This window comes from Corapipo altera, unplaced genomic scaffold (assembly GCF_003945725.1).
Source record: "Corapipo altera isolate COAL_440 unplaced genomic scaffold, ASM394572v1 22b, whole genome shotgun sequence".
NCBI classification, from domain to species: domain Eukaryota; kingdom Metazoa; phylum Chordata; class Aves; order Passeriformes; family Pipridae; genus Corapipo; species Corapipo altera.
In genome coordinates, this window is record NW_020884876.1 from 14,698,502 (window position 1) to 14,720,696 (window position 22,195).

The 22,195-nt window shown below is 35.1% G+C and overlaps 1 protein-coding gene across 1 annotated transcript in view; it reads right to left on the minus strand.

Annotated features, from left to right (window-relative positions):
* Nucleotides 1–22,195, minus strand: part of TLL1 (tolloid like 1) — a 131,177-nt gene that overhangs the window by 34,113 nt on the left and 74,869 nt on the right. The window contains exons 6-12 of the mRNA XM_027636157.1: nt 20,166–20,344; nt 18,227–18,332; nt 15,260–15,384; nt 8,342–8,457; nt 2,926–3,028; nt 1,601–1,717; nt 439–584 (exon numbers count right to left, since the gene is read on the minus strand). Coding sequence (XP_027491958.1) covers nt 439–584; nt 1,601–1,717; nt 2,926–3,028; nt 8,342–8,457; nt 15,260–15,384; nt 18,227–18,332; nt 20,166–20,344 — 892 coding nt within the window. The remainder of the gene's footprint in view (nt 1–438; nt 585–1,600; nt 1,718–2,925; nt 3,029–8,341; nt 8,458–15,259; nt 15,385–18,226; nt 18,333–20,165; nt 20,345–22,195) is intronic.

The window sequence follows — 22,195 nt, forward strand, 5'->3', positions numbered from 1 at the left end:
AAGACATACTAGTATGACTCACCATGGCTTTTTTCTTCCCTCACTAAATACAGGTTTATAATCTGAATATAAGTAGTTTGGGGGTTTTTCTTCTCAAAACAGAAGCAAAAAACACAGTGTTTTTTCCCCAGACATATATTCCTTTTTAACAATAAGATTTAGCAAAGATAAAAAATCCTGGTTATTTAACAGAATATTAAAGTAACCCTGCTGAACTGGATTATGTATTTGGTAAACTTTGACTATTTTCAATACTTGAAACATTGTCATTCAAATATCATAGAAAACAAAAAAAACTTTAATCTTGAAAATTTCTGCGGAAGGGAAGATTTCATGGATTCTGGAGTTAAATTCGTTCACAAGTTTAATAAGTATTCCCTTAAATGTTACTGTCACTTATCCACTAGATGCTTTCTTGAGATTAGTTAAAAGCTTTACCTCAAATGCTTGAAAGGTTAATCCTACATTGTAGTTTTCTGACACTGTTATTTTCCACACACATTCCTTCATTGGTCTGTAGTCATCAGGATAATTGGGAGACTGGATCTGGCCTTCATTTTTGTGGATTTCACCTCCACAGATAGCTGATAAAAGCATAAAATTTTTGTTGTCAATAATTTCCCCACACCCAAACTGTATTACATGCTCCCATTGTAAAACTATAATAAGATTGTTCTGGAAAACAGTTAAATCTACCAGGGACAAGTTACTGGAAACACAGTCCATTTAAACCATTATATATATTTTGGTTAGCATATATCAGCATTTCTAATAGCTCTAAACATGTCTACAGTGTTCAGGAAGACTTTGTAATCATAGATAATCTGAATCTATACATTTTACAGAATATATTTATAAAGTCAAAATAAATTAAATTTTTGTTCACTCTTGAAACATATTAAGTAAACATTATTCATTAATATTTATTAACCTTTAAAAGAGACAAAAGAAACCAAAATGTCATATTTTATAACGGTCTATGCATTTTAACCTACAGTTTATCACTTCAACCTTAGTCTGAATTTGAAGAAACAGTTAATATAAATAAAAAAATATTTTCATAAGAAGTACATGCACTTTTCAGGGTTGATTCTGATAATCATGTAAATATCTGTGAATATCAACTGAATCATAACATTTACTACCATAATTTGGTATTTAAGAAAACAGGTTCTATTTTAATTAAGCGAATGTTGACTTACTAATATACTTGGTGTGCATGAGTGCCTCTATTAACTAATCCCAGTGCATACGGAAAATATGAGTCAGATTTTTTTGAAGAATACACAGAAAGTACTCAAAGAAATCTTTCCAAGCACTAAGCACAAGAACATACACATTTAGTCAATTAAACAACTGATAAAAAATGCTTATGGATACTATCAGTGGTTTCCCTGGAAAAGAGCTCAGCTGAAATCTGATCACAGGAGGAGCTTCAAAATGCACTGTCTAGAAAGTTAACATCTACTGTCTCAGTAACGAAATACCAATTTCATATAGGTTTGTTGCTGTTGCTAGTTTTGTTTTTTAATATACCAAGGTATCCAGTTAATATTTTTCTTCCATAATCAAGTCATTTTTAATGCTATAAGAAGCTTACCTTCATAAATTGCTGCAAAACCTTTCCCAACCCAGTTACTGCTGCTGCGGAACTCGATCCACATCCTGCTGTCGGAGGATGCAAGGACTTCTGGCAGTTTGTCACCACAAAACCTGCCTAAAAACATGCAACCAGTAACTGCATTTTCTGCCGCCTCTGAAGCCAAATGCTGCAAACATTTATACAAGTGTTTAACATTATAAGCAGAAGTGGCAGGACCAACTCAGTGGAACTATTCACATGCTTATAGTTAAGCATATGTGTTTCTGCAGATCAGGACCTAATACACAAAGATTTTACTATAAAGTTTTCACTACTTCTTTTTATTGCAGTCAGGCTCACAAGTCTAAAACCTTAGGGGAATCAAGGAAAAAAAAATATTGTTAGAGATTGTTTCTATACACACAAACACATGCACTATGGAAGGGAAAGTGAGCACTAATCTTAAAAGAGGAACAAAATCTAGGTCACAGTAATACTGCTCATTGTGTCTAAGGACCAAAGAGATTTAAAAACTAACATCTAAATGACCATATTCTACATTATCCTCTTAAATTCTGCCTAGGTGGGTGAAATTTCTGTTTGTCCAGGTGATAGGGAATGGGAGAAAAGTATAATTACTGTCTGGTCTTAATTTGTTCTTCCTTCTTTTCTGTTCAAGGCCAAGAAAATAGACATGCCGGTTAAAAAGCTGTTGTCTGTGTTTGGGTAGTAGCATTACGGGGGTAAAATCTCCCATATTTAATTCTTCTGAATGAAAAATAGGATGGCTGAAGCTTTTACATATCAGTTGCAAATCAAACTTAATTCATTATTGCTTTGCATGTCTTTTCCCTGCAAGAGCAGGGAAGGACATACAAAGTAGAAATAGAAACAATCTTCTTCTATTCATAATTTTAAAAGTACAGAAACAGACTCATAAGCACAACTCTATACCAGGTGCTCTCATGCACAGTGAATGTGCTTATCATGTGATCCATGGATTTAGCTTTACATGCTCTACAGATATGTCTGTAAACTATTTCCCCATTTCTGCGCACAGAACTCTGGCAGCTTCTTATTTTGACATCTATGAGCAAAGGGAAAAGTTACACAGTTAGTAGCTTGCATCTTTCCTCACACGCAGCTGCATGAAAGGAAGGCTTAAGGCTTGAAGTAAATAACCAACTTATTTGAGGCCATTTAGAGGATTTTTTCCCATCCCCAAGTTTACATACATTATAGACACCTAAAACCCAAGAGGTTTGTTGTGGATTCACCAGCAAGTCCACTGAGCCCAGTGAGTGTGGTAACAATAGACCGTGCAGCATTTAAGAGTTTCCTACCAAGCAGAGGTGATTTTCTCCAGTAGCCGTCCCTTACTTCAATATAGTCGTACCAACAGAGACTGCTTTTGTAAAGGTCCATGGTGGTGAAGTTTAAAACAATCTGTAATCAGAGGAGAATATCTAAATAAATCAAGTGTGATTAATATCAGAAAAACAATCACAACAACATTCTACAGAACTGAAGCCAGAGTGGTCACCTGTAACAGGATTCCAACTATTTAGACACTTAATTAACCACTCCTCAATTATTTCTTCTAGTAAGTAAAAGTTGCTTGGGAATACGAAAAGTTTTTATTTCATTTAATCTTACATACTTGAGCAGATTCGAGACAAACTACTCACATTTAATTGCTTATGGGGAGCTTTTCACTAAGAAATAAAAAACTGAGAATGCTAATAAGGTAAAATAACTTGCTAATATAACTTAAGTATGGTACTTCATAATTCTGCCAATTCCTCTTCTATTACATTCTCACTATAATCAACACTGACAGCTGTAAAAAAAATAAAATTTGTTTTATTTTAGTTTGTGCTTCCTTCCGCTACTGTTTTGACATGATATTTTATTTTTAGATATGTAAATATTGACAATGATGGACACTAATTCTGAAAGCAAGATCACTAAAAAGAAATGGTATACGATCCCTTAATGATTTTAATGAAAATGTAACAAAGCTTTTTATATAGAAATCTGAGTTTATATAGAGTTTTATATAGAAATCTTGAGAAATTTCTGGAACTTTTGAACTTGGTCTCCCAATTTTATTGAAAACATCTCTAAACAGGCATATTTTCAATACTTACTATGAGGACAACCCTTACATTGAATTACAGTATTCCTGTTATAGAAATACTAATCCTAAACTGCCATGAACTTACACTTTTAACACAGGAATAGGATTCATCCCGATCACACGTTGATACAATATCTACAGTTTAGACCCTCACTGGTTGGTATAGTCTTACCATCATGTCCTATAATTACAGGGAGAAATCCAAACAAGAAGAGTCAAAGTTGCTCATATTTTGTATTATAAGATCATTTCCAATTAATACCTTTCTATTGGATTTAGGTGTATTTGGAAAAAGAATTCATCCTCTTCTGTATCAGTTCCTCAGTGTGTATAAATAAGTATTTCAACCTAACTAAAATACTTCACTATTCACATTTGAGCATAGAAGTGGTATTATTTTTAGCTTTGATCCTAGGAACTCACAATTGAAACTTGCCATTATAGAACAAACATGAATTGCTGCACAGTGGCAAATACCTCACACTGCAAAAATACATCTCCATGGTAGCCTACGAAACAGCTGTGAGTGTCAGTTGAAAGGAGAGGAATTTACCCTTAGTCCAGCTGCAAGTTAAAAATATAACACTATAAATGGTACAATCAGTTCCAGACAGTCAGACAGGATAGTTTACCTACATCTCTCAAAGTTCTGTGTTACATGCACCCTTTCACAGATATCTAAATCATGGGACTTTTTGCCTTTACTACTCAGTCACTCCTTCAGGAACATGTATTGAAGAAATAAATGTAAAAATATTATCAGAATTCCCAAACCACCTACTTACCATGTAATTCTCCATGAGAAATATTACAGATCTGGCTAAAAGTACAAACATTCATAGGCTTTACTCTGCTTCAGTTTTTTATTACATTTCCAAGTGCTATTTGAATCTACCTCAGAGGATGGCAGAGAGTTCATTCTCTCATTTACAGAGTAATTCTGGCTGTCCTTTGCAGACTTGTTCTCCTTTAACTTGTCCTTCAAATAAAGACGCCACACCAACCACAAAACTTTTGTTCTTCTCCTAAGATCATCCACTTTGCAGTTCAGATTCCTTCTAAACTCTTACCTTCTCTTCATCTCAAACCATAGGTAGGTATGTCTGTATCTAGCCGCATTACTTAAAAACCCTACTGATCTCATCAGTCTCATCCTTTTCCACCTATGCTGACTTCACCCCAGCTGTGCAGTCAGAGAGGTTCACAAGGGGGAGTCTTTTTATTTGCCCAGATGAGATGCAAACAGCTGGGTTAAGTCAGGCTACCTTCCAGAGCTGTTAAGCTAACCCAGCTGGCTCTGTTGGAAGCAAGCTAGGGAAGCCATAACCTATTCCTCCTCCATTGTTTCAACTGTGTAGAGCCTGCAGGTCTCTCACCAGTCTAGCCACAAGTTTGCCATTTTCCGTGAAACAGCTGAAACATCAGATTTCTCTATTCTTTTTTGGAAATTTGCCTTTTTCCAAACCTTATTTACAAGGAATGGTTTTACTTAGGTGTGATCATGTCAATGTCTCAAAGTGCTGCTATCTAAGTGGAAATGATTAAAACTTCATGAGCCTCCTCAACAGCCCCCACCTTTGAAACTACACAAAATAACCTTCACAGCCTTTTCTCACTCTGACATGCCAAGGTATTTGATGATACAGCAATTTCTTAACATTGACCTAAATGCATTACCTGTACATAGGCAGAACCCCCAGTCTGTCACAGAATGATTTCTGGTCAGGAACCAAAGAAGTGTAAATATATTTAAGATTCTGATTTGCGATTCTGCAAGGTATTAAACAGAGCTACAGACAAGGCAGAGCTTGTTTAAAGGGGACAGAACAACTAAGAGGCTCCACAGGAAAAACAATCAATGGGTATTTGTCAGCACAATTAAAGAATTACTGATTACACAGCAGATTCAGTTGTGCTACTGCAGCTTCGGAGAGAATATATCATAACTCCTACTACCTGAGATAAGAAAGCACAAAATATATAGAAAACACCAGGTAGTACTAAGTTTTCTGTAGGTGTCATTTTTTCCCTATATCAATCGAAGATTTTTCTGTCCTATTTTGTCATTCACGTAAAACCTTAAGAAAAATTGAAAAGTAATGTTACATATTCAAAAGGGCAGATTCAAACAAGAGACTGGCACATTTGCATCTCCCTATGCCAATAAAATTTCTACACACCAGAAGGAGGGATTTGCCCTGGAGGAGGGCATACAGCATTACTAACACCACCCTTCCTCAGAGATTTTTGTGTGTGCAGATATACTGTGTACAGCTGTTTACAACATAGTCTTAAATCTCGAAAGTAAAAGGTGAATGGACTGCCTCATGGGAACGCACACATTTTAGGTTGGCTGGCAATTTATGGTGTCTTATGAGTAAAAGGAATTCTGCAGCTAATGCATACCACCGCAGTTCCATCCTTCATTAAATTTCTGGCCATGAAAGACCAGAAGAGTCCTCACTTGCAGAAAGAAGCCTGCATAAAAGCCCTCTGTACTATGCTCAAACATCTGTGCTAAATCTCAATAAATAAGAGACAAGAGCTAGACAACGCTTTTTCAGTTTATTTTTAGGTGACTAAAGTGCTCACTGACATTTCATAACATGATGTGATGTACTTATATGTACTCTAACTTCCACACAACATTCCTGAGATTTAACAGGGTCAAAGTAGCAAAGCAAGAAAAATTTAAATATATTTTGATTTTCCCTACATTATGTGAATGTGTTATCACCATCTACTGAGAAAAATTGACATCAAGTATAATGCATATCCAAAGTACCGTGACATATGCATTAGCTAAGATTTAGACATCATGGCTGCAAGTTGGGTCCTTTATCTCAAGATAGCCAATATCCTATGGGAATAGCATGGACAAAACAGACTTTCTAGCACAAATATCATTTACTTCATTCTTGCTGAACTATATGGAGATTATGAGAGCTGGAGACCATAACAGTGCCCTATGGACACAACTTTTCATGTCAATTTTCAGTTAGAAAATTCTGCTTAGTGTTTTTCCCATTTGGAGAAGCAGTTAAGATGGAAAGCGAATCAGCCCTTTTATACTGCTGACTTCAAGACAGGGGCTTTCCCCTGTTAAGTTTTTTTACAATATAATAGAGCTCCAGTGGTGGTTGCAAACATAATGGTAATACAAATGTATTACAATTACACTAGTGTCCACAGATAGGCTGACACAAAATTGGAATATGGTATGAATAGTTAAGCATGAACACTAACTCATATATTAATATTGTTTTCAAAAGCAAATAATTGTAGATGAACTTTTTTTTTTTTGATGGAGGGATGGAAAAGAAACCTGAGCCGTTTTTATTGTTATCCCAACAATGTCTAAGAAGCAACACAAATAGTAGGAACATAAAATGACCTATTTAGACTAATTTACATCCTTTGTGCAAACTGTAGCTTATTCATCTGTTTTCATTTGTTTTTCCCTGACAACCTGTAGAGCCACCCACACCCTCCCAGCACAGTGTTTATTTTTCCTCCTGTCTCTGGCTCTTGCCCAGAGGACGGCAAACACTTTCCAAACAATTTTACTTTCAAACCCCACAGAGGCAAATGCTCCTACAGCTCCTCAGGATCTATTAAAACATCAAGAATATATATACTTGGCATCTACCAGGATACTGACCTGAAAGCAACATGGAATAAAGTAATACGATCAGGAGAAAACTATGTCTGATATATACATAGTGGAAGACCACTGAAAAAATTGACTGAAATATCGGGGGGCAAATGCTCTTTGGAATTTTCAGTACAGAGTCTCTGTTAGGTTCTATATTTGTTCTTTAGAGTCTATATTTTAGTCTATAGTATTTGACTGCTTAATATCAGCCACTGTTTCATGTAATGAAACTTACACCTTTTTTTTCCTGCATAACTTGTCTTAGCTGAAACTTTTCATCACTCCCTTTATCCTAATTTATTTTGAAGCAGCCTGATATTTAAGCCAGTAATTTAAAACAAGATTCAGCTAGCACATTTTGAAAGTGTACACAAGAAAAACGGCTTTTGCTTTCACTAGGACGGCACACTTCTCTCCCCAAGCCCATTTTTTTCCCCACCTTTTTTCCTGTAAAACTGATCCCCAGAAAGTAGAACCATATGCACTAGAACCAATACCAGGGAACACCTACAATGACACTTTCTTTACTTCATGTTATTACTGTTCATTTTAGTGTCTTATTTAACACACTAAGCTTCCTTAGTTATAGCCCAGCTATCAGCCCCACACAGCTCAACCAGTTTGCCTGAGCCCATGCTGGAAAAACAAACATTCAGTAGCCTGAACCACCTCTTCCATTTTACACCAAACCACGAACTGAACTAGGAGCCAGTTTTGAAGGGATTTCATCGTGCAAACATATAGCAGATTGACATCATATCTTCATCTCACAAGGACATCCATCCTTGGTTCTAACACCACAGATCAAAGTCAAGTCAATAGTACATAGTAGATGGTCCCGTTTTTTATGACATACCATTATTTTCAATTATGATTCATATTTTAAACTTAATGAAAAGCTAAAGAAATGTAACATTTTACTTTGAAAATAGTATCTGTGTTAACTAAAGAAATGTTAAAATACCTTCTCTCCTGGGGTCACAGAGATTCTCCATATGCAGTGTGTGTAGGAAGGATAACCATTTGGAAATCCAGGAGAAGAAAAGTTGCCTGTAGATTCTTGCAGCGTTTCTCCACAGGCTGAAAGAAACAAATTACAGTAAAGAAAATAAAACATAATGTGCCTAACAGAGAAAAAAGCATCTTTCCAATATCTACTTAGAATACATTTAATTCACTGCAGATGCAGAATGGAAAACAAACCAGTTAGTTTACAATTTATTCAAAGCAATGATTTTAAGCCAGTCTGACATTCATTCCATTTTACACAGGATATTTTTATTCCATTAAGTATTTCACTTGTGTGTTGTCAGCTGATATAACCAAAATTACAGCAGCCTCAAAAATATCATTGCTGTCAATCAACAATGCTGCAACATTGTACCTATAACTACTTCGGTAATAAAAAAAAGTGGACACAGACACATCCTTTAGGAACTAAAAGAAACACTGGCACAGCGTGATTGGCACCACATTGAAATTTTGTCAGTGGTTTCACTTAATTTAGTACTTTACTCACATGAGAGACTGATCTGACCTAAACTCACTCATATTGGTATAGAAAACTAAATCTTGTATTCAACAAAGTCTCTTGCAGGAGTGATTTGTAGATGTATGAGTATTAAAAGCAAAGCAAATATAAAGTGCTAAAATATCAAAGCGCTTTTATATTCTTTATTGTTGAAGCTTTTAGCACCCATCTCTCACCTGTCAATCATGCTGCTAGCTGCTGTTGAACTGGTTAAAAAAGTCTCTTCACACTAAAATATAACATCGGAAGGTCCTGACATTCTCCATCATTAAAACAGATTTTGGTACAGTGTCACACCTCAGTCAGTCATCTTTTTTTGACCTTAAGCAAATTGTTTCATCCACTAATTTTGCAGGTGTGATACAAGATATGAATTCAAGAATATTATCCCATGACTGACAGCATAATCAGATCTGCAGTACTTTCAAATGACAGTGCTACCATTACCAGCAGGTGAACAACTGTATCATCAAAATGTCAATGAATTATAAATTATCTGGAAAATCTTTAAATAAAAGGGGACAAAGGAAGGGATTTTTTTTATGACAAAGATAGACAACACAGCTGTAAAGGCTGTCTTATTGAAATGCATCTAAGATGCAATCTGACAACTACATTGTAATATCAGGCGTAAATTATATTCAAGGCATTAAATATGTTCTCTGACGTTCAAATGGTTATTGTGATGAGGAAAGAAAGGGAAGACTGGTACAGCCCTCCAAAAATGTAATGACTAAACCCACCATTACTCAGTCCTTTAGGAATGAAATAGGAAAAAAAAATATTCTTTTCCAGGCAGCCACAGCAAATGACATTTCTGAACAAAGCCTTTTTAGTAAAAAGGCTATATTTGTAATTAACTACAATTTATTTTTAACAGAGTGATGAATACAAACTTAAATAAATTGCAGAGCCCTGTACTGGGTTTCCCCAGTGCTAGTGAATTATGTCATAGCTTACAGCGCATACGTAGAGCACTTTGGAGAAAGCCATGAGTAAAATCATTGTCTCATAGAGGAGTAAAAGAGACCCTCACCCCTTTTAGAGCCCTCTTTGTTCTTCCCCCCCCATGCATGGCTTCATGAAGTCTGCATCAACGTACTCTCACAAGGCACACAATCATATTTCAAGCTTTAGTACAATTTCTCTTTGCTCTGGCTTTATCTATTTCACCAACACTACTAAGCAAGCCTTGAGCAGATGACATATTGAGTGATGGGGAATGCTACTTATCTGATCTTTTCTGCTCACATTGAAATTTTTTCAATTAACTGTAACTTCAACTCTCAAATATTGACCATGAAGTCACGCAATGCACATACCCAGGTAACGTGAAGTATGTAACCAAACAAAATGCTATCAAGCGTGTGAGACATCTATTCAAATGCATCCCTGCAATTACTAAGAAGACAGAAGGAAGACCTCTTACTTTATTGAAGCCTCTAAACTACTCTGTATAAAAGAAAAAAAAAAAAACATAATAGCTTTACATCTTAAAAATGTTTCAGAATTCTTCTTTCTTATACAGAGTGCAGGATTGTTTTCTACAGAATATTAGAAACACTCCATGTTCCATATACAGAAGACGTATTTAACTTAGAACTATGGCTTTTAAGTTGCAAAAGGAGTTATGGAACATTTCTTTCCCTCATGTGTTATAGAACAAAACTATTTAATACAACATTTTACCTTATATCCATATTAAAGGCCTGGGAGGTCTCTATCAAATCAAAATTTTCAGAAATATGTCTAAATTTAATAGAAGCATAAGAAAAGTTTTGAATACATAACTTCTACTGAGAATTAACACAATTAGAATTTATAAAATACACTCAAGTTTTATGTGTTTTGCCATATTTATTTTTTAATTTAAAATTTCTGATTACTCAAGGGAAGTATAACAAGAATAGCTTATACCAATCAAGAGTTGAATTAATTATCTATGGGATCTGAGTTCCAGTCTGGCTTGCAGAGCTTCTGTAGACAGGGCAATATTTTTTAATTTCTTGTAGAAAAGCACTTTTCTCTGCAATCAGTCAATGGTAATTGAAACAGTTAAAATTCTATTGCTAGAGAATATAAAGGTTTTCTTTGTATTTGGACTGTAGCAATTGTAGTATTCATTATTAAGCTTATAAAATGGAATATTATAAACTTTTTACTGTAACAGTCCACTAGTAACAAAATCCACTCTAGGAAAGAAATGTGGAAGGAAAATGAGTGGTAAGGGCCACTTATTTAAATTTCCTAAGAACTAATCTTATTATATTTCACATCAGAAGATATCAATTACAACTTAAATTTTATATAGCTCTGCTTTATAAAGCATTCGTACATTTTTATTCCTTTGTTAATCATTACCATTGCCAATCCTTTCTCTGATGCTTTTTCCCCCCTTTCAAATGTCATGCCTTATATCATTTTTATTAGGCTAGACCACTTGCAGAAATGCTACTTTAATTCTTCCCACACACAGACTAACCAAAAAAGCTGATCCTTTCTCTATTTTACAGCTTGAGAAAGTTAGATTTCTGATAAGAGTTTCTGTGGTAAGGAAAAGGAAAGTATTTTTACTCCTCCTTGTAAAGATTGCAGGCAGCAGGCAGATTACATGCTTATACAAAGTAATTTGCACCAGTGAAGTCTGCAGCAGTGTTTATTAACACAGCCTGTGTATAGCACCTCTCTGGGCTGGCCTACACACACAGTAAAGTTCCATCATGAATTGCAGTGAAATCTGTAAATGACGAAGCCCAGATCCTCCAGGACACTCGGGGAACAAATTCTCATTCTTTTGTACATAACGCTACCAAATACATAGTCTCATATATGGCTAATTAAGCTTACCTTTTTCCAAAGGTACTTAGACACAAGTCTGTACAACTATACATATATGGCATATAAAGCTGCCACAGAGCCCTAAAAATATCTACTGCTGGTCGTGTACTTGTTAAATCAAAAACTAAAATCAGTTTACTACAACTCAGTGTCTTACTATTGACTTGATTCCCTTTAAAGTCATAGGGAAATGGTCTTAAACTAAAAACCTTAATCTTCCTTATACAGCAAATAAAAGATGACTTTTGAAAGTCAAGAGAGCTGGCAGTAAGTTAAGACTGAGGAACAGTGAGAACAGCACAAAGAGACGGGCTAGGTATCCTTCATCTGCCTTCTTCTGCACACACTGTCACAGACCCAGGCAATTTGTAAGTTTGCTGAACTTCATCCATCCACCTTCTCTATCTCTAAACAACCTTCTCCCACCAATGTGAGACTTCTTTCCCATATGTTACTCAGTCCCACTCTACTCACTTTTTGTCCTCTTTTTCTGCGTAAGAGTATCCTTGTCCATCATTTGCCTTTCTTATTCTCCTGCTCCTATAAAACTACATATGAATTTTAAATCAACTACAATTTCTTTATAAAACTACAAAGGCAGACCTGTGTTGAAATTTTCATAGCTACACCAGAAGAAAACACATTCTTTCACTCCATTAGACTCCACTGTAATACATCCAGCCTTGAAATCCAAGTTCTGTCCTCCAATACCAAGACACTCAAAATTCAAAATAAGATTTTTAAAGGAATAACTCTCAAATTACTTGCTTTTTTTCTCCTTATTATTCCATTGTGTAACAATACAATTTGGTACGAAAATGTAACAGATCTCTATTAGCAACAGATCCCTATTGACAAAAATCCTAAGAAAAAGTTAAAAACAAACCAAAATTTCTGTTGCTGGTTTTCTGAGTCCTGGCACTTATCTGCTAAAAGGTCAGTTATCAAATCTCATGCCTTGGCTTCCCCAGTCTCAAAACTTCTCGGTCACTAAACCCTTTTCTTAATAATGACCCTGAATATCTTGACTAGTTAAAAGATCCTGGAAGGCTCAGGTGCCTCACTGCTGTGAGGATCATTTCTATTCACCAGCAGCCCTGAGCTCAACTTGATGTACATGGGCCCTAGAAAACGCCTTGAACCAGAAACTATTTGCGGGAATAATTAGAACTCCAAACAAAACATGCACAATACCACAAATCCTTTATCATAAGAAGTGTGTATATTTGAAAAATACTGATTAAGTTATTGTTTTCTGTATTTTCATTGTATTACATTTAAAGCAATACAAATGAACGCATTAAACAATGCAGATATTATTAATGAATTATTATTATCTTTTGTTTGAAACAGGAAATAAAACATACCTCCAAAAGCAACACAGTGTCAGGGATTTTATTGCTATATACTACAATGATCACATGATTTTTTACATAAAACCAAAAGCTTTATGTCTGTCTGAATTTTTAGTCTCAGTATTTGCTGGAAAATATATTAGAACACAAGTACTATGCAACTTTCATAGACTTGTTTTCTCTATTAGATGTTTAAGTTTGTGTTGTGTTATTCAGCTATGCAGTTTCTATTAAAAATATTAACTAAAAAAGTAGCATTTTAAATAGTATGCTATTTAACATTTGTAGAAAAACCTTCTGCCTTTTTTTCTCTCTTAAAATTCACTTTCTTTTATGGCATGGTTCATCTAAGTAAGGGTGGAAAACGAACATCTTTTATCCCAAAGTTTGTCGAAGCTAAGTGCCAGAAAAGAAGCATGATCCTTCAACCATCGTTCATTTTTATTATCCATTTGACCCGTGTTCACTGCAAAAAATAGCTTTCTTTTAAAGTGCACACTGCTGCTGCACAACCGTGGTTTTACAATTCTGTGAAACTAACTTTCAACAAGACTTTCAAGACATTAAAAAATAACTCATCAGTACACGTTTTCATTACCTTATGATAAGCATATTTTTTCTGAAGAACCATTTGAGCATTAGCTCAGAAAGCACATTGCATCTTTTACAGTTGACTGAAAGTCCATGTTAGAGGACTAAACGCACTAAATAGTCTAGGCTGTAGTAACTTTTTTTTCTCTTTCTTAAGTCAATATGATCATAAGATACTAGCTACTCTCACAGTGGTTTTACTTCTATAGACTACTTTTTTCTCCAAAATTTTTCTCTTATCAAAATATATATGTATTCTCTGTGTTTGTGAAATTGTTGCTCTCTGTATACTTTCATTAGAAATAATACCACGAAGAGTGTCATTATTATTAAAACACTCCCTGTACTAAAAGGAAAGAGCAAAAATTGTTCCCAAAGGAGCAGTTGTTGAAGACAATATATTAGAATGGTTTCTCCTCAGAAGTTCTGTGCATGTTCTCGGTATATAGAAGACTATGGTTCAGCATACTTACAGCACAAAGGCGTATTTCAGCTGTAAAGTGTACATCAAATGCACATCAGAATCAGAATCCCCAGATCTTCAGTAGATTCCATTGCTGCTGATACAAATTTACTTTACTTTAGTCCTGATCCCTTTCTTTAGTCCTTCTGTATTTATCAGTCGGTTAAAAGTAGCCATATATCTAACTCAAAACTGTTACTGAGAGTTCATTAATTCCCATGAGGAGCAGGAGAGCTGTAAAACCTATGTGACACAGAGTTGGTATGTCTAGCCTCTCACAAGGATCTTGCTGGCAAATTCTGGCTGAGAGGTGGCACTTGTGAACTTCTTTGGTTGACACCAAAGCTTAACAGTTGTATTAGCCATAACTAGAGAAAGGAAATTAAAACCGTTTGCTTTGAGATTTCCACCACTATGGCAGCACTTAGTGAAGAATAAGGACTAGAGAACACGAATCCAGGGTTGATTCTGGGCTACTCCAGGCTTGCTGCTGATGTCTCTGAGACAGACAGCAACCCTACCATAACAGTATTTTGAGATAAAAAATTAATATGCATTAAAATTATAGGACGCTAGAATTAGGTAGAAGATAATAAAATAACTAAATGTATCTGTTAAAACTGTAGAAATTTTGTACTAAGATCTAACCAGTTCATTCATAAAAGAGTTTACAACTTACTTGTCCTAGCTTGTTATTTGTAAAATTTTAAAAAAATATAAACTGTTTAGAGCTGATTGCAATAATTCATTTTGCTCCTCTGCACTCTACTTAAATTGAAATAAAGGACTCCAGTCAGTATACAAACCAGAAGTGATATTAAACGTATTTCCTTTTTTTTTTTTTCTAGTTATTGAACAGCTAAGGAAAACTGACTGAAGTATCCTGGAACAAACTGCTGTTTCATACAGTTTGTCTGTCCTTAGGTGCTTTCAAGTCAAGAAACCTTATCTATAAGATTTTTTTATGACTTGATTCTTGATCGGCCTACATCCGTTGCCAAAAACAGACTACTGAGCAGCTGACTCAAAAAATTTATCATTCCCCTTGAACAACAAGTCAAACAGTTGCTAGTATGTGGGGTTTGTTTGTTTGTGGTGCAATACCTGGACATCTATACAGCTTTCTTGCCTGTGCAATATCTCCTTTACTTAGACGAGTACGCTGGCCAATGGCAGGTCGTATACCATTATCATCACGGGAAGGGAGAATGGTATCCAGAAACATGCCCCTAAAAAAAATAAAAATAAAAATAGACCCCAAAACCCCCTATCAGATTTTTGTCATAAAACTGAGTTTCATGAATGTATAATGCTGTTTTTTAAATCTAGTTTTTACATTTGGCATAAATAAGAGGGTAAAATGAAGAACTTTAAATACAGAAAACATGCCATAAAATTCTTCAGGTTGGCAAACTTTATGCAAAGTTACCAAAAAAGAATATTCTTTCAGTACATCAATTAACATATCAGCTTTTATGTTTCTGCTAGACAAGAGGAGGAAAATCTCTTACTGCTATTAAAATTACACAGGTAAAAGACACTGCTGTTAAGTTCTTCCTATATTGAATAAAATAATTATAAAATTATATAAAGATACATAAATTAGTCTTTATCACAAAATTCTTAATCACAAAGTTCCTATTTCTAACAAAGTTTTTATGGGAAGTCTTAAAGTCTAACTTACATATGTAAGAGCACGTAAAGTCAGGCACACTTGCCAATCATTCTTCTGTCCAGTGTTATAACAGATCTAACTCTAGCTGCTGCTGCTGCTTTTGAAACAGAAATGCTCACTCACTCTGCTTTACAATAAAATATATCAACTTACCATATGTGATTTTAATAATAATAACCCTAAATGACAAGGCATTATAAAGAACCACACTTGTTAAAAATGTGCAGTTTTATTCAAAATTTCCCAGTTTTTAAACATGATCTGAAATATTTTGGTAGTTCAAATAAATTTTAGAAGAGTAAGGGACAAAACTACATTCAATTATCATGCTACAGAATCTGAAAAGCCTTCAAATTCCATACAATAGAATTTAATAGAAGAATATGTTTCTATGTTCTCTTATTCTTTAATTCTTTTATACTCTCTTTTATACTTGTAGGACTTTTATTGAAAAGCAAAACCAGTACTGTTAGACATAAAATAGGTTCAAAAATGAGTGAACAGTAAGGACCTTTGTAGTTAAGAATACCATTTATAAATAGATATGTATTTTTAAATTATAATAAATGAAGCATTTTGAGTATTGCAGACACATACTACTCTCTTTATCCAGTCAGATTTTGTGTGACATCACTATAAATTTTGCAAAGAAAAAATCATCTCAGGATGTTTCCTTAATCAGTGAAATAAACTATTTACGGCATTAATCAGTTTCTAGAAATAAGGCACATTAGAAAGTGTGTGCATCTACATATTATGATTTCGTTTTCCACTAAATTTCAGTACAACCTGAAACTGATGTTCTTCATACTTTGTAAAACTATGAAAACAATTCTCTCTTAAATGTCTTAGCATTTGAATAAGGTAACAGTACATAAACAAAATCATTGTGTACTTTATGATGTTTTGTGATTTCTACCACTTATCCATGTGAGCAATGCCTAACAAACAGCTGGCAATATGCCACACTGTGCATGACTCATGCTTCAGTGATGAATTAGTATAAATCAATATCTGACCTCAAGGGTTTGCTGGCTGCTTTTAAACAGTATGAAGTAACAATCTCTTGTACTCTGGGGAAGGACATGCCTACTCATGGCAATATCAGTTTTTGCCAGCTTGGTAAGTGGTGAGATCAGGGCCAACAAATCAAATTACCTTGATGTTTTCATTGCCTGAGGACGCGGGGGGGTTCCATCTTGTTAAATTACTCTATTTTATATAGGTTCTTCTAATCTATTCCTTAAGGTAATGGTATGTGTAATTGGATTAAGCAATGTGGCTAATATTTATCTCATATGGCTCATCCCCATGCTCTTCCAAGGGGTGAATTATGTGTATGCTGAGTAATACAGCCTTACATTGGAAATTTTTTTCAATATGATTTATATTGAGGAGAACAAGCCTAACGAATTTGCAAAGAATTGGGAGTTTTTTGGCAGTCTTCAGTTTATTTCAAAGTGTCAAGAATGTCTAGTATTTTTTGCCTTAAAATGCATGAATTGAAAAAAAATAAAAAAACCCACCTAGTACATAACTTTTCACACTAGCATTTTTGTTGTGTGTTATTGGAGGTTTCTTTTAATTTTATGTTAATCTGATATTTTTAGAGAATAATTAACTGAACTGTAACTTGGTATGAAATATAATAAGAGACTGGGTGAAAGACTTCCTCACTTATTGTTGAGTAGGGCTGGCCTACAGGAACAGCTCACTGTACAGCTCCCCACAACCCTACAGCATTTCAGGGAGAGCCCCACGTGAGTTACTGTGGAGTCGAGAACAGATCAGCCTGGAACAGGACAAAGTAAAACAAGCAGAACTCTTTATTGTAAGGTTTTGATGACAGTTACAATCTGTACAAACAACAGAAAAGAGGCTGCAGCCTCTGTTAGAAATGGTGGACTGCAGTCCTTAGCAAAGGCTGTGGCTTGTGTAGTAGATGTCTGAATACCATAATGTATTCTAACTGCATAATCCACAGTTACCAAACAATATGCATCAAATAAAATTTCTCTTTTTGAGAACAGATCATGTTACTATGAACATTCCTAACCATGTCACTCATTTGATCTTTCTAAATTCAAATTTTTGTAGACACGGAAAGAAAGTGAGTATTATGTAAAGTGATGTTCTCAGATTATCTTGTCTGAAAATATAAAGAACTGAAGCAGGATGAATAGGCTGCTTTGAAACTGAACAGAAAAGAAATGTGTTTTAAAATATAATTAAATTATTTTGACTTAAAATAAACAAGCTGTCCTTTGATTGCTGTAGGAATACTATATCGCAAGGGACCTTTTAAGTGATTTCAAAATACTTCAGAAAGGATAGTTCTTAGCATTCACAGAGAGGAATAGAATTAAAAGTCAAAAGGTATAACCTGAGACTCCAACCTTGAGAAGGTGTTCCTGGCATAGTGCATAATGCTGTCAAAGTCGTATGGTTCCCCAAGGGAGTTCACCTCTCCAGGCTCCATCTTCAAAAAGTTATACTCCTGACCTACAAATGATTGACAATTAGAGATTCTTTAATATCTCCTGTAAAGATAAAAACCAAACAGGAAAAGAATAACAACAAAGACCCTAACCTAATTACTCACTGACATTCATAAACGTTTGACATTTGGGAGTAACTGTGTGACTTTATTATGCCCTCTTAACCGAGAGGGCAGACGTCTTCTGAAATACACATCAAATTGCTATATTTGGCATTTAGAAAGACTAATCTCATTCAACCAGCACATAAAGGGCCCACACACCGTTTTGCGCTTCATGTAGTATCTGTACAAAATGCTGGTTTGATTCTTAATTCCAAAGTAAAATTGTTTTGACAGCAAAGACTCCAGAAGAACCTTCCTCACTGTAGGCTCATTAGACTGGATACTAAGAGTCTAACTGGATACTAAATCTAGTAGTAAACTACTGAATACTGGAGACTGCTTCAGCAAAGGCTACTCTCTGAGCCTCCACATAATACAGACAAGACACAAAGTCAAATTTTTGAGAGCCAGTTGTTGTAATTTAACAAAAGCAGAAGAGGAACAAAAGAATTATACTCAGTTCATAATTACAGAGCATAAGTTCTTTGTCTTCATCAGTGTATTAGAGTACAAAGTACCTCTAACTCCAGTTCATATTCCCATTGCAGTCTTGCAAAAACAAACTGGAGCGACATTAACATTATTAACCAATATATTTTGCATAATATAAAAAAACCCAACTGTCTCGGTGGTCATGACTTCCTGATCCCATTTAGTGATCCTCAAGCTCAAGCAACACCACAAGAAGTGATTTCCGTCAAAAACTAGAGAGACAACTGAAAGGGAGAGCAGGAGGCTGAGGATGGCACTCCAGCTGATTTTCGCTATCACAGAAAAAGAAAAGGGGAAGAGCACTTATGGCATGTACACAAGTCAATAACAGAGAGAGAAGAGAAAGAAGGCTCAAATGTGCATGCCCTTTCAGGACTTCATAGATTTATGGGAGTGTGTATCAGCTTACAGTTTTCTTTGAAGTCCTAGATGAAGTGGCATCTCAAATTAATTCATATATTCCATTGCATCACAAATCTATTTTGTTTTAAAATATTTTCTATAGGAACAGACAAATACTCTAAGCTATAATTGTACAATTTCACCCCTTTTTGAGCAGAGAATTCCTGTAAGTCAGAATAAGTGTTTCTCAAAAACCATACACATTTATGAACATTGCAAATAAAACAAGCCTAATTCCCTCTCATTTTGCCTACCCAACACAAGTAAGGGTACAACAAGCAGAGTGAAAGAGATGACAGTCACAGTTTAAAATTCTCAGGTTCCTCAGATGCTTTGCCTCAACAACACCAAGGTCACTGACTAAAGCTGCGAGCTTTAGAGAGTGAGGTGAGTAATGTGTGAACTGCAGGAACTCTGCCTGTCTGTCACAGACTCAAAGTCCTTACATCCCAAATCTAAGCCTCCTGGGCAGCTAAAAGTTATTGACATATTTTTACTTATCACTCTGTAAAGACTACACAAGAAATGCCCTTTCTCAAGCACAGAAACCTGACTTTTAAAGGGCCTTAAGAGCAGTGATTTCCCTCAAAGTTTTTGAGCATGCTTATTAATTTGTTCCTTCTAGCCTTCTATTTAACGGCTTGCTACTTGGTCAGACCTTTGGAAAATATTATATTTTAACTGTAGTATCTTATTTGTGAATCAACTTGAGATCAGTCAAGGCAAAAAGGCTCATTTCTATTCAGCATTCAGTTTTAATAGAGTTGAGTAGATTAAGGAAACACCAAAAAATAAGCAGACAATTTTCTTTTTCCAAAATGTTTATCATAATATCTCACCAGGCTGGATGTTTTCTCTAATGATGGTAACATGGTCATCACGGTCTGGTCGTGTATGTTCATGCCAAAAACCTATCACATGACCCAATTCATGGACAACTATGCCAAATTTATCACAGTTCTTGCCAATAGATATAGCCTGAGGACCATTTCCCCTTCGACCCACATAAGAACAGCACCTGTAATTAAAACACAAGCAAAGCTAAATGTTTTCATACATATCTCTACAAACCACATTGTAAATTTAGTTAAAACTTCAGAAAATAACATAAAGATTCAGTAGAATAATGCACAATGCAATTTTGGCAGTCTCACAAATCTGGATCTTGTTCAAGAACAACTTACTATTCAAAATATCTAATAAGGGACACATGAATGGGTTTTTTTATTATTATTCAAGGTATTCTTAAAAGATGTTAGCTATGCTCAACAGAATTGTCACTGTTCTGACAGCCTGTTACAGAATGATACAGGAACTTCTTTTCTTCTAAAGAATCAATAAAAATAAAATTGACTGGAAGTACTATCTCACGCATTCATTATCACTGCTTTCTTGCCCCAGCACACTGAAGAGGCATGCAGAAGGAAGAAGAAAGAATAAGGAAAGGTAAGCTTTCTTCTGTGCCTTACTTCTGCTTTGTACCTTAACAGCACTTACTAGTCTCTCAGTCACTCAGTTCTGATAAGTTTGCTTTATTTTTATCTGAAACATCACTGTACTTCATGACATCCACCTATAAAAGGTGCAGAAACGATGCAAGTAAAATAATATGAGTCCTTTAAAAGACTCACTTAGAATGAAGTTGAAAATACAGAAGGAAGATATCCTGAGTGTGATGCGGAATCTTGTGATGCCACTGTGCAATTCCTTTTTTTTTTGCTTCTTTGGCTATGGGTAATATACAGTATCATTTGCAACAGCAGGATATTAGGAAGTTGAATGCTCTGGATATCTGTGAATTGTTTTCTTACACACCTGTTTTCTTTCTCACACTCCTGTTCTTTTGTAATAGGATCCTCAGTCACAGAAACTTATATTTTCACAAGAAAAAAACAGCATAACCCAAAAAAATCCAAAAACCTACTTTGCAACTGCTCTCATGTTTGATTCCTGTTCCACTGCACTTCCATGATAAAATTTCCAGTGTAAACTTACGGAACAGAGATGTCCTTTTACGCATTCATACCATCAGCATTTTTCTGAGATACCTTCTTTTTCCTTAGAAAAAGAAGTTTGCTGACTATGGTAGCAAAAGGAAAGAAAGGAGAATAAAGAAAATCCTATGAAACAGAACACAATTTCAGGTTTCATAAGCTTATTCTCTGGTACCTCTGAAGATCTTAAATATTTCAAGCAAGCAAAGCCTGTATTCCCTAATAGAAGCCTGATTTCCCATCTCTGCTCTGTGAATTCTGCAGTCTGTCAGGTGAAATGGAATTGTATTGACCAGAGCACCTCCACTCTTTCTCTTCTCCTGCTTTCTATGAAAACATGTTTCTGATGCAACATTTGCATGGCAGGATATATTTGGTCCTTGAGCAGGTCAATGCTAGTGTGGAGAATGATCTTATCCTTCAGTATAGGATGCCTCCTTGGTCAATAAAGGAAGAGCAGCTGCAGGAGCAACACTGATAGCAGATTAAATTCTACAGGCAACATTTGCTTGTTTCCCCTTTTCAGGTTTTGTGGTGGCAAACAGACTTTTCACTTTGGTTAGCTGGCTACTCAGTCAGTCTTGGTTAGTCTTCTTCATTTAATTTTGTCAGTGTCTAATAAAATTTTAAAATATGGGTATTGGAGAAGCAGAACCACAGCATTTTAGCTTACAATATCTGTTCTTAGTAAGCATATACTGCTTTTGCAGTAATAGCTAAAACCAAGGATATATATACCAAAAAAATTATTATCTTAAAATTAAAAATACCACACAAGTTACTTATAAAGGAAAATATTACTACAACAGTTTAGCAGAGTTGCAAGAGGAAATTACTGTTGGGAAAAATTATTGTTCACATGACAATCATTCTTT